At 40.4% G+C, this 13297-nt stretch overlaps 1 protein-coding gene across 1 annotated transcript in view; it reads left to right on the top strand.

Annotated features, from left to right (window-relative positions):
• Positions 1-3183: 3183 nt before the first annotated feature.
• The window catches only part of lamc3 (laminin, gamma 3), a 130578-nt gene continuing 120464 nt past the window's right edge, over positions 3184-13297 (top strand). Inside the window, exons 1-2 of the mRNA XM_034123598.1 lie at positions 3184-3571; positions 12575-12879. Coding sequence (XP_033979489.1) covers positions 3184-3571; positions 12575-12879 — 693 coding nt within the window. The remainder of the gene's footprint in view (positions 3572-12574; positions 12880-13297) is intronic.

Raw genomic sequence — 13297 nt, 5'->3', positions numbered from 1 at the left:
TTTATATTATTCTGAAGTGGGCCATTTTGCAGAATGAATACTTTGTATACATGAAGTATATTTTTTGATACTTAAACTTGTACTTAAATTAAACTTTGAAATACTACTTCTACTTGTAGTGGAGTATTTTAAGACCATCGTATTTGTACTTTCACTCAGTTAAAGCATCTCAGTACTTCTCCACACACTGCATTTAGGCATAAAAAGCAGCTGGCATTATTTTGGTTAACACAAATTAGCAAAATCCGTCCTAAGCCATGTATAAACACATTTTCTTTCTTTATATGCTCAAACAGAGATGTATACGTTTACGTTGAGAGGCCTAACTATTCGGTGCGGAAAAGAGATTGACAAGTGAGGGTTTTGCAACACTTATTTTTGAAAGAGCGCGACTATGGAAACTGTAAGTTCCTACATTTATATCCCACAGCTCGTATTTTGAAATTTGACTTTCAACCGGTTTGTGTGAAGTCAGCAGAGGGATTTTTGACAAGCAGAGTGTCGTGCTCTTAGTGTGGGGTCTCTCTTTTTCTCCTGGGTAACAGGAAATCATGTGGTTGACTTCTGTGAAAAAAACAGTAGGGGGTCCCAGGGGAAAGTATACCCTTGGGTGCTTTTGAAGACATCCCCCCCTAGTTTCAGCAGGCCCCATGCTGAGCTCATAAAGTCAACTCAAAAGTTAAAGTAGTTTCCCCCATTTTAAATCAAGAATACGCCTACGTGTGTTGACGTTTTCTTTTTCAATAATTTGATTCTCCAGCTTCAAGAATGTGCAACAGGTAATGTCAAACATATTATTTTCATCCTGGCCAAATCATTTGCAGCTGCCGACAAGAGAAAACACCCAGTCATTTTCAGATCTAAAATATAATTTCCTTGTTGTGATATTCTCTATTTGCACATTGTGTAAGTCACAAGTAGTCATCCGATGCAATAGTTCTCTCACACTGCACATGGCATGCAGGTGGTGTAGTAATGAACCTGCTTGATGAATAAAAAAGTATATTTACAGAGGCATTACATCCTTCATTATAATGCTTGATCCAAACAGATTTGACGCCAAGCCTGCTCTCATCCAAAGCCAGCAGAGGATTTCACTGCAAATTGGTGAGGTCCTTTTAACAATGTCCCTGCCTGAGTACTGATAGAGCCTCAATAAATCAAGGCAATCACAAGGAGATATGGGAGAGACTTTGCCGTAAATCCCACCGGGATCATAAATGTACAGCATCTAAATGCGTCTGTCCACACTCCCTGTCTCGCTCTGTCTCATGCTTTCTTTATTTTTGTTTGTTCGTCTCCATCTTTAAACACTCCCATGTGGATGTCGATCCAATCATCATTGAAATGGTGCTGCTGCTGATGTGCTGTCACTTGAAATGCTCATTGGTCCTTTGGATGATTGTGCCAAATGTCTAAGGACATTTAGCAACAGTTACATCATTCATAGTAAAGAGATTAGAATGCACCTAATTAGCTCTCCACAACCACTTGTCGGACGTGTCACTTGTGGTACTGGTCGTTGACACTGTAGTTGGAGCTGTGTGTAGACTTGTAGAGCAAGCACACTCAGGAAGCCATCAGGAGAGTTCAAGTATACAGGACACACACTCAGCAGGGCATCAGCACTATGAAAATGAAGGAATTGACCGTTATAAACCTACTAGCAAGTGGTCTAGAGATTGTGAGATTGAAACAATACCTGCATTTGATCCTTTAGTGTTAATATCTAGAAGATAATACTATTGGTTTTGCTTGCATAAAGTCACTGCAAATGTTCAATTCAATGACATGTGATTGGTGCAGTTTAAATATTTTTTATATTTGAAAGTTTTGTTTAAAGTATTTGTGTAACAATATTTGAAAGGGGGGAGTGGTGGTGGCATTTTAGGCCACTGGATGCTTTAGTAGAAAAAAGGTGTCAAATTAATTGTATAACTTGTTGGGAACTGCGAATTTTTTTTTGTATATTTTAAGGATTCCCTAGCCCTAGTTCACACCTTTAAAATTATCTACACAATGCCGATCATTTAAATAAACACATTAGAGTAAAGCAAAAAGTCCCAGGGATGAAATTAATCAGCATATAATGGGAATCAGTGTTTGTTTAACATGTGTTTTTACATTGTGTATGTTCTACACATACTGTCAAGCAGATACATAATTCAGATCTGGAAAAATTGCTCTGTGTGAACTGTTTAAAACTGTTTGCACATCAACAAGGATAAGTGCACAGGAAGACTGACGATGAGCTGGAAGTCCCTCCACTGTAAACTGTCATGTGAACTACTTCGCAGTGAGCCTCCCCAGCATTAGGTAATCGGGTTAATATTGGTGATGAATTACTCGCCTTAGTTTCCCACCTTTCAATTCATGGCTTGTGGTGAATGGGACCCTGAGCAATCCGTATGAATCAGAAGGATATGCAAACCAGCTTTCACTTTTCATGGTGGCTCGGCCTTGAGCAGATGTTGCTGAAAAAGCAGTGCGGCTCCTTTGCTCCTCTATTTTTATAAATAAATTGTCCCTTTAGGTCACAGAACTCCCCAGAGTGACATCTCTTTATGGAGATGACCTGCGCCCGCTGAAATATTCTAGACAGTTTTAGCACCTCTAGTCTCCCTCTGTGAATCACTAGAGTCAGCATTTACCCGAACGTCCTGCTGCAGGGCCAACTGCCAAGTACATTTATCACCATATCGACGATATTGTGCGTTCCTGTAAGTGGTGAATGCAGGTGCTTCACTACCGCAATGCCCAGAGGTGCAACAACCTCACTGCACTGTTATTTAAAGATGTTAGAGAATGTGTTTTTCCTGTCCAAAGAGATTATTATTTCAGAGCCTGCTTTACATCTGAAGCTAATACTGGTATGTTACTTGTGTTAACCAGCAGGTGGAGAAGTTTTCATGGAATTGTGCAACCTCCAGCCCCCACTCCTGTTCCTCCTCTGTCTGTCTCATGCTGACCCTCATGAAAGGAGTTCCTGCACCAACTTCATTCCTCTCCACAGAGGGAGAACATATGTTGGAGACTCACCAGAGACACAGCAACCAGAGAAACAAAGCTCTCACACTGGACTTATTTTTTGTTGTTGGATTACTTCTCTCAAGTCAGGGTCTTCATGGATGCGTCTTTGCATGTGGTTTTATGAAGTTGTGAAGTATACATATAACTTTAACCATGGAAACATCTTTTGCTGTGAACTCTTTTCTCCTTGCCCTTCTTCTCTCTCTTCATCTTCACTGCCACCTCTTTGTTTGGGCCGCAATGGACTCCTGCTTGGATGAGGAGGGGGCCCCGAGCCGCTGCATGCCCAAGTTTGAGAACATTGCCTTCAACCGCACAGTGGTGGTGTCCAATGTGTGTGGTTCCCCACCTGAGGACTACTGCATGCAGACCGGCTCCACGCGCTCGTGCCACCACTGTGACGCGTCAGATCCAGAACTGAGCCACAACGCCAGCCTCCTCACAGACTTCCACATGGATAAGGAGCGCACCTGGTGGCAGAGCCAGTCCATGTTTTATGGTGTCCAGCACCCTAATTCTGTCAACATCACCCTACACCTGGGTAAGAGCATAACAGCAGTACATCCTTAGTGTAGTCTGACCCCAGACTCCTTAGGTTTTGCTTCCCAGTGCAGTTTGCTGCCAGGTTGAGTGATCTAGGTCATGCATGTGAGTCCTCAGGGTTCAATTATGGTCCTATAATGTTGTATATAATGTCCTATTTCCTTTTCAAAGTGGTTGAAAGCTTTTCATGAGCACTGCATTTGTCCCAGAATAGAATATGAATATCAGTAATAGATTTAGCGCTCCAATGCAGACGGTTTCCAGTGTTAGAATCTGGTGATGGGATTTCAGATCAATGCATGTTAGTCGTCCTCGCACAAGTTAAGTTGAGGTTTCAGCACTTTTCATTTGGTGCAGTAAGTATCTTGATATATCACCCTTTGTACTACAAGTCCATTGATGGGGAAATCTTTAATATGAAACAGCCGTGCTCAATAACACATGATTTGTATTATTCAGTTACAGCTTTGTGCTGTCTTCATAAAACAGACTTTGGGCCAGACATGGCTTAGACTTGGAGTATTTGTGAGCACATAACCACAAGGGTATGTCTGAGAATTTGGTGGGATTTAAAGTGGATGAGGATGACACACACTTGCATCTGACATGCCGAGATAGCAACCAGAGTGATGGTTCAGTGCTGGCCCAAGTTTACATTCAGCTCACGTACTACCATGGAGTATTGGTGATGAGGCCATCTGAATCTGGCTGACACCAAACAGTCACAACTCAACTTGATAAGGCTTTTTTCTTGGGTGTGATTTGGGCCAGGACAACTCAAATGCAGCCACCACACATTGAAAGATGTTTCTGATTAGGCCTAGACTAGAAATCAACCTTTAAGTAACTATTTCATTCAATACAAAATCTAACAACAATCTTCTGCTGGAGGCTCATTTAATGTTTTCAACCTTGCCAAAACAAACATACTGAACTGACTGTAGAAAAAACATAAGCCACTTAATATTTTCGGAGAAATTCCAGGAAATATGCAGCAGATAACCTACAGTAAAGCCCCAAGTTTGGCAGGAATAAGACTACGATAAGGAAAGGAGGACCAACTAAGGTTAGTCAGGAATTTACATAAAATGTACTTGGAATTCAAAAGATAAACTTATACTTTCCAGGGAGGTATATTTTATGAACCCCCCCATCAAGAGTCCTCTTTGCATAGTCAAGGGTTTGGTCAGCAAGTTTACTGTCACTTACAATTATGCAAATGTTTCCCTTTACTTTAAAATGTTCACAGAACTTTTGGAGAAATCCCTTTAGAGATGTGTTTTAAACAAAGATTATATTTTGGTGTTTTGAAACATAGTCAAAGGCCTACAGTGAATACTGTTCCTGTCAAAACTTTTAAGTATCTACAAAATAAAAAACGATTTGCCTTGAGTGGATCAGGGTTAGACAAAGTATGCAACTTCTACACCAAGTGAGAAAGCCTTTGTTTTTGCCTTGTCCATTTGCAGTGATTTTAATCAATATAACTTATGATGCAGTTAAGGACACAAATGCATTGAGCATTGTTGAGTAAGTGTATGAAAATATGCTTAATGAATTTGGGGAAATAAGTGGATCATAATTGCGGTTTCTTTTGATATTTTTGTGAAAAATAAGCCAAGTTGAAATTACTTGCTGGCACCAATTATGTAAACATAATGTTTCTCCAGCAGGAGCTCTGGCAGTTGTTCAATTGGAACACTTTTCTTTTGTTTAGAGCTTTACTTACAGCTACTCATATAGTCAATGCACGTAACACATTTTAGGCCAACCATCCTTTGTTAATACAAAGACAGGTTTAGGCTGTGTTCATGCTTTTGGACAGTAAGATATGATTGTGGTCAGGGTTAAGTCTTGGGAAAAAGCTTAAATCATTCAACTTTACGTTACCTGGAACTAAATTGGGGTTTTCACAGTGCAAAGCAAATGTAAAACAATTTTCACCTCGCTGCATTATCCCTGTGTTAATAATACACGTTTTTAGGATTGCTTCCTTGACATACTCTTTTCCTTGGAGCAAATGCATTTGACACGCTTATTGTACAATGCGTACATATTTGCATTTGAAGACATTCCTCATTTCACAACATTTCATGAGACCAGCCTGAGCTGTGAGCCTCATTATCCCATTACCATGCTGTGCAAAACTGCTGAAATGAAGTAACAGACCACATTTGTCACTTTAACTGAATTAAATTGTGGTGATTAATTTCAAAGCATTAATGCAACTCTTTCTATTGGCAGGTTAAACACATTATTTCCTGTGCATTTATTTTTTCCTCCTTCAGTTTTCACTATAACAGAATAATACTGAATAATACACTACCAATACGAGAACTCAACAGGGACTTGTACAGACAAATTAATCATTTATTATTTCCAGGCTACCTTCAGGTTGCATACATATTATCTCACCCAAAAGAGTGAATTCAAACATATTATCCAAAATGGCAAACAATTCTATAAAAATACATTTGAACCCTGCCAGTATTCAAATTATCTATTACTATCTTTTACTGTACATTATTTCGATTTCCTCAAAGTTATGTAACTGTGTGGAAATGTAGCCTAGAGTCTAGACAACTAGTTTAAAATAAACTGCTCACACGGCATGTTCAGGTATCTGTGAGAAATTTATAATTTGGAAACAATACTTCCAGTTATTTCAAGTAAATCTATGGTTTTAAACTAAACGTTCCCATAGTGTGATGATAGTGAGTCGGATTTTTCCAATGTGTGCTGGGATGGATTCCATTGTGTTTTAGGCTGCAGGATAAGTGGATAATAACTAATGGAAGGATGTATTTTCATAATTTCTCTGCATCATCTTCAATTCAGCCACAAATTAGATAAACTACATATGGGAAGATGTTGAATTCAAAGGTTGGATTGAAAGCTTGTCTATTTGGTATTTTAAATAAAATGCATTCCAAAAGGATTTTTAATTGAATTTGAATGTGACATTTAACCTGTAATGATGGGTTTTGGCCACTTGGGAGAAGCGTAAAAATAAGCTTAAAACTACACAGCACAAATAAACTTTGATAAGGCCCACTGCAAGCTAACAACTGCTAGTGTGCACAACCAGCATTTGAGTCCTGCTTTTGGCAAAGTGGCGCATGTAAGTCCATTGTTCACTGTCTTTTAGCTTTGTTTTACTTTATTTATTCCAATTCCCAAAGGAATTAGCTGTCTAGCATTTAGTTTAGCTGCTACCGTTAAACCATATTAACGTTAGCAGCTAAGTTTAGTAACATTAGCTGCTAAGCTAGCTCCTGCCGGCCCTGCCAGCTGTTTAAGGTGCATACTGTGAGCACTTTTAGCTAAAAACAACACTTTGAAAGTGGTGAGAGTGAACCACAACAGCAAAGCAGTGGTATAAGTAGGCTACTACAATTCAGAGGTAGATAATGTACTTTCACTCCACTAGATTTATATTGTATCTTAAATTACTGTACAGATCTGGAATAATGATGTGAAATATAATCATAAATAAGACTTTAGTTACACCTGAAGTAAATCCACAAGCTACTTTGCAGCATACAAAGTAATTAATTAGCCGTACCTTTACCAGCTTTGGTCACTCTCTAATGCATCAATGATTATAAGAATAGCATCTGATATTATTCTGAAATGGGTCAATCTGCAGAATGAGTACTTTTACTGTTGGTACTTCAAGCAGACCCGGCGCCAGAACAAATCTACAGAGAGGGCATATGATTTTCATGGGAGGGCACACAAAACCGTCATGTGCCCCGGCACAATATAGATCGTATCAAACAGCATGGCCAACAGCATTGCGTAAAGACGCACACCTATCGCAAATAAATACACAAATAAAGGGCAACATAGAAACCACTTTTGAAACATTGTGTGCTCATGAGCAAGGCACACATTTGAAATAAAAATAAAACATAACAGCAACAGCTTTGCTTGGGCCTTAAACTTGGGCAACCGTTGACCGGAGCAGCAAACATAATAATACAGAGCGACGGCGACACCACATTATGCAGTGCGTACTAGCGTAACTCAGCACCAGGGTTTGCCGAGGTCAAGCTAGTAACATTACGGCGTGCTTCTGCAACGGCAGGTGCAGGGTCGCCAGCAGCACCATCGGCTGCAGTTCTCTCATCGCGATTTATTTGTAATAAATCCTTAGACCTACTCGTGGTTTTAAGCCAATTTCTGATGTCCATTTTGTAATTTAAAACAGAAATGGGAGTCTATAGAATGCATAATAAAAAACAAATCCAGAATAGGCAGAGTAGTGTGACGCTGTGATTGGTCTAAATGTGGACGAATCACAAATCACAAAAGACACATGAATTTATTTGACGTGGACTACGATTTTTGTTGTAGTTACTATCTGACATCACATACATCGTAACATTAAAGTTCACAGTTTATTTATAATAGGGGAGGGCAGGAATGTCAAATGGGAGGGCCTGGCCCTCTCTGGCCCTCCCACGGTGCCGCCGCGCCGGGTCTGACTTTAAGTATATTTAGATGCTAATGCTTTTCTGCTTTTACTTGTGACAGAGAATTCATACACTCTGGTATTTCTACTTTAACTTAAAGGGGACCTATCATGCAAAATGCACTTTTGTACATCTTTTATACATGAATATGTATATGAATATGAATATGAATATGTGTCAGAAAACACAACCCTCTCTATTTTCCTCCATACCCAAATCTCTAAAAAAGGGGCTGCAACGGATCTGATACAGACTGATCCAGATTTGAACACTGTCCTGACGTCAGGACGGTGACGCTACGGCTATTGGGCCAACTCTCCACCTATCAGGGGAATGTGGGGTTGGGCCACGGCCGGCCATTGCCGCTCGAAAGCGCTGGAGACGCTGTAGTACATATGCCAGGCCTGTAAGTGGCGCTGTAGTCGGCCACAAAAGCAGCGAAGAAGACTTCCCGCCCATAGTTACCATGGTTACCCTTCTGTTTATTCTCCGCTGTGGCTTTCTTTCTCCCTCCCCGAGGCAAGCGTTTGCTCCCGCTGCTTTAATGCAATGCAATCCCTCCCGGTCGAGGCAAGCACTGTAATTCTCTCCGGTTAGTCCACCAGCAGATGACAAACACCCACCTCTCCGCCTCTTCCAAGGAACGAGGGGACCGTGCGGCAGAGTTTCAGTTTCAGTTTCTTTCGCCGGTCAAGATGTCCGTTAAAGTTTAACTCTTCCGGACAAAATTAGAAAAGTGCCGGTCAAAGGTCTTCTTTGTTATTTATTGAGCTTTAAAACAAATGAATAATGACTCCATAGGCCTATAATAATATAATAAAACCATAGACTGTATATATAAATAAAACACGGAGGACGGAGATCTTTTTTTCTCCCCCGCTTGACTTGATCAGAGCACGGCTTCCCTCTCCTGCAGGGGGGCGTGGTCAGCTGCAGCTCACAGAGATCAGCCCCGTAGACAGCAAACAGCACAGAGAGCGAAATGAGGCATGGCTAAAATGCATGATCTGTTTGGTATTTTGAAAACAGAAACGTATAAATATACCTCATATAGGTATGGTCCTACAATATATCATTTAAATATAGCATGATAGGTCCACTTTAAGTACAAGATCTGAGTACTTTTTACACCTTTTCAGCAAAGTTTCAAACTAGCTTAAAGATAAGGTGTGTTTGGACATCCATCAATCAGTCAGTGAAGACTCTGTCCAAACTAGACATGTCCATGACAGGTCAAATGTCCTCCCTCCTCCTCCCCTTTGTAGGGAGGAGACCCCGATCAAAGAGCTTTTCTTCAAAGAAACAAGAAACAGGGACAAAATGACGACACAAGTTGAAAATGTCAGCGCTTTGACCATAGATGAACTGTTATATCACATGCTCAGAAGGCCAGAAGTCGCTCCATCAAATAGAAAATATTGATTTCCAATAGTAAGTAGATGCCAGGCTATGTTTTGAGGCTTTGCTGTTTATAATCTCAGGCTAGATCTTTTCCTGGAGAAAGCAGCCAATGTTACTTTTGCAGAGGTATTTTCCCGGTTGTCTGCAGGGCTGTTATTCTTCAGACAATCCCAACACCCACATGTCTGTCTCCCTCAGACTGAATTGACCTTTGCTCACTCTGTTCTACTCCAAAACATGTGTTTCTCTAAACCTGGCGCCTTTGAATAATTCCAGCACTGAAAAAGAGCGAAGATTATGTTTTCATAAAACATCTTATGTAACTGGACATCCCTGAATGTCGGACCTGTGGCATCTTTTCGGTCAGTATAAAAGCTCTGTGATCCATCTGGGTTGCTGGTGGGGGGTTACTCCAACATTACTGTTTTCTTTTGCCTCTCCAAACAAAACAAGCTCTCTCTGAAAGGGAATACAGGCAAAAGCTGGGATGATAAACACACCGGTGGGATGCAGGGACATATATTGCAGCCCAGCCAGAGTGGGTCTGTGGAAGAGTAGAAAGAGAGGGGGAGCTGGGCTGCTTCAAGGGGAGTAAACAAAACATAATGAGCGAGAAGGGGGGGAGAAAGAAGAAAATGCTGGGCGGTTTGGTGGTAAGGAATTGGGGTCAGGTTTTTCCCACAAAAAAAGACTTGGTGAGATACACACACACACACACAGCACACAGAGATTTCTGCAGCTGGTTCTCATTCAGTGCCGTCAAAGACAAACAACATCCTGTCTCAGATGTAAAACAATGATAAAAGTCTGCCACAGTTGGCAGGTTACTCTCAAATTATTGCCGCGCATTTGCGACACATTTCTCTGTAAGAGGCTTGTCGACTCTATTGCATTTGTTAACCATGACCCAGCGATTAGTTGATAAATACACTGATCTGTGTATTTACTGAACACGAAAATCTGGGAGTAAACAGATTGTAAATATTGAGTTTACAGTACTTGTGGTGAGTTTAGTCTCAAACTGTCTAGGTCTTTGGCAGCTGTGTTGAGTTGACATTAGTGACTGAGCGTATAGGTCAGACACTGTACGTCCTCAGCTCAGTCTTTACTCTTTATCTCTGTCCAAATAGTCCTTTTATTAGTGTGCAACATGAACAGCTTTGGTTGGATTTGTGATGCTACACGATTCTCAATCAGCCCTGTAAAGTCACACCTAGGAAGGTGATAAACTGAGTTGAAACTGTGAAGATTAATGTGTGAATTCTATCTTAAGGTATATTTTATGTATAGATATGATGTGTTACTTGGCTTGGTTTCGATTTAACAGCCTTCCCTTCGCACATAAACCCGAATGAATATATTAAGAATGCACTCCTGAAGGTGGATGAATCACGAATCATTAAACATTATGCATAACAACATACAAATACCCTCTGCAATTAGTCTGCATTGCATCATGGGATATTCAACAAATGGTTCATCTTATGCCTCTTTTATGTTTTTGCCTCAGTCCCAGCAGGGCTGAGCTCACCTCATGCAGGGAGTAAATGAAAGCTAAATGATCTCTCCTAAAGGAAAGATACCATTAGAGCTCGCTGCAGAGACAAGAGACAGAAATGCATAGCTCTGACTATCAGAGAAAGGCAACAGATGTCATTATGAGTGTATCAGTGGATTGCATCCCTCGATGAATTTGCAGAGCGGGTGAGACTTAGTGTCTAATGATGTAGAAACAAATCCCCAAGAGCGCGATGAAGAAGCCTGTTAGGAGGATTTCTACATGTTACTTCTCAGTCTGTTCTCAATATGACTGCAGTTTGTGTCTGCCCAGTTAATCCCCCATAAAGCTGCAAAACATTTGGCACATTCTGTGAGCGTGTTTATACTCAGGAAGTATAGCTCTGCAAGCCTCCCCAATATGGCTTCAAGATGACTGTTTGAAGTGTCCGACCCCACAGTGAGTAAACAATGGGAGGAAATGACACCACTCGATAAAAGAGAAGCATCGATTCTTCGTTTGCTCTGAGATTAGGGAAGAAGATGTCAACATTCCTGCAAAACAAAATAAGGACAACAGCTGTGTTGCAATCAATGACTTTCCTTCTTCAGTTTTCCACATTACAAAGCAAAATCCCCCATTAATTCAAGCCATCTGCGTATGCAATATGCAAAAAGATAGCAAAATGCATTTTTCATTTAATTAAACATATACCTGGGAGATTCTTCCCTCCACTTATTTTGAACCTTTAAAATGACTTTGCTCACATTTCTTCGAGTAACAATGCAACACCCATTACACCAAAACTTATTTTGATCTGCTAAATCCCCTAACAGCAACTCAAATGCAAATCTGGATATGGTATATCTCCTCGCTTACTGCAGATCTTCTTCCAGATGAGATTGTGCTCTGAAACCATTTTACTTTTAAACAGATTGAAGTCAAATCACTGTTTCTGGGGAAATAAAAATCCATGAAAAGTCTCGTTTTTTTCCCCCAGGCACCAAATGTACGGTGGACTAAAATCTTGCCTTCTATTTTTGACCTATCATTCAATCAATGATATGTTAAGTTATTAGCAATCCTCAGCCTCTCATTGCACTCCTTAGTATTTTAGTGGGTTGACAAATCACTTTTCTATCGATTAGATCTGTCCCTTTCCTGTCGCACCTCAAATGTTGCATCAGACTACATCCTAACTGGACAACACTGATATTTCCCCTGTGATTTTGCACTCATTGACCTATTTTGTCTTACAATTCTGAAAAGAAAAACGTTTTTTCTCTTTCCCTTTGACCTATGTTTCACTTCTGGGGCCCATTATGGTTGGTATAATGAGAAAATAATCCTTGGTATTCTTCTAGTCCTGCAGGAATGACATTCATTTACCCTGCAAAGAGGCATGGGAAATTAAGCCTACCCCCCCATTGTTTTCCTTATTTCTATAATGCAATTATGTCTTTTTTTCTTTTCTTTTTGCTCCTGGGGCCTAAACTATCACCCTACAGTATTTGTCTCTCACATAACCAGCCTCTGATCCGACTGTGTAGCTACAATGGATCTAGTTCCACCAGTAATTCTTTCAATGATGCCATTCAGAGCTAATCATATCTGTTTTCCACAGGGAAGGCTTTCGAGATAACTTATATACGATTGAAATTCTACACCAGTCGGCCGGAGAGCTTCGCCATCTACAAGCGCACGGAGCAGAATGGGACCTGGTTGCCTTACCAGTATTACAGCGCCTCTTGTAGGAAGACCTATGGGAAGGATGACAAGGAGTACATTCGCCCAGGAGGTGACGAGAGGAATGCTTTATGTACCGATGAGTTCAGTGATATCTCTCCCCTGACCGGAGGAAACGTGGCTTTCTCCACCCTGGAGGGGCGGCCCAGTGCTTACAACTTTGACCAGAGCGTGGTGTTGAAGGTAAGGACACATTTTGATGTGTATATTTGTATGCATATGATGGATATTATTTTTTTTTTGACATGGGTGAATCTAGGTTCACTTAAGATAAGAAAAGATGAGATAACATGGACCTCACCTTTATTGATCCCTGTAGGGAAATTCAGGTGTGATAGCAGCAACAAATGAGAAAGACACAGATAGGACTTATGGAATATACACGGGAATAATAAGAATAAAATAAGAATAAACATGTATCAACAGTATGAATAGAAATAACAACATTTACGTGAGTTAAACACAGATCTGGGATTACAGGGATTTTGCAAAAAGATCACAACTAAATACACTAGATCTTAAATGCAGATTTTGAATGCAGAAAAGAAAACAATCACTTACAAATAAAACATTTGAAAAACAAATGAATGCAAAGTAAATA

The sequence above is a fragment of the Trematomus bernacchii genome, unplaced genomic scaffold (genome assembly GCF_902827165.1).
Source record: "Trematomus bernacchii unplaced genomic scaffold, fTreBer1.1, whole genome shotgun sequence".
NCBI lineage: Eukaryota > Metazoa > Chordata > Actinopteri > Perciformes > Nototheniidae > Trematomus > Trematomus bernacchii.
This window is presented reverse-complemented; position numbering and strand designations above follow the sequence as displayed.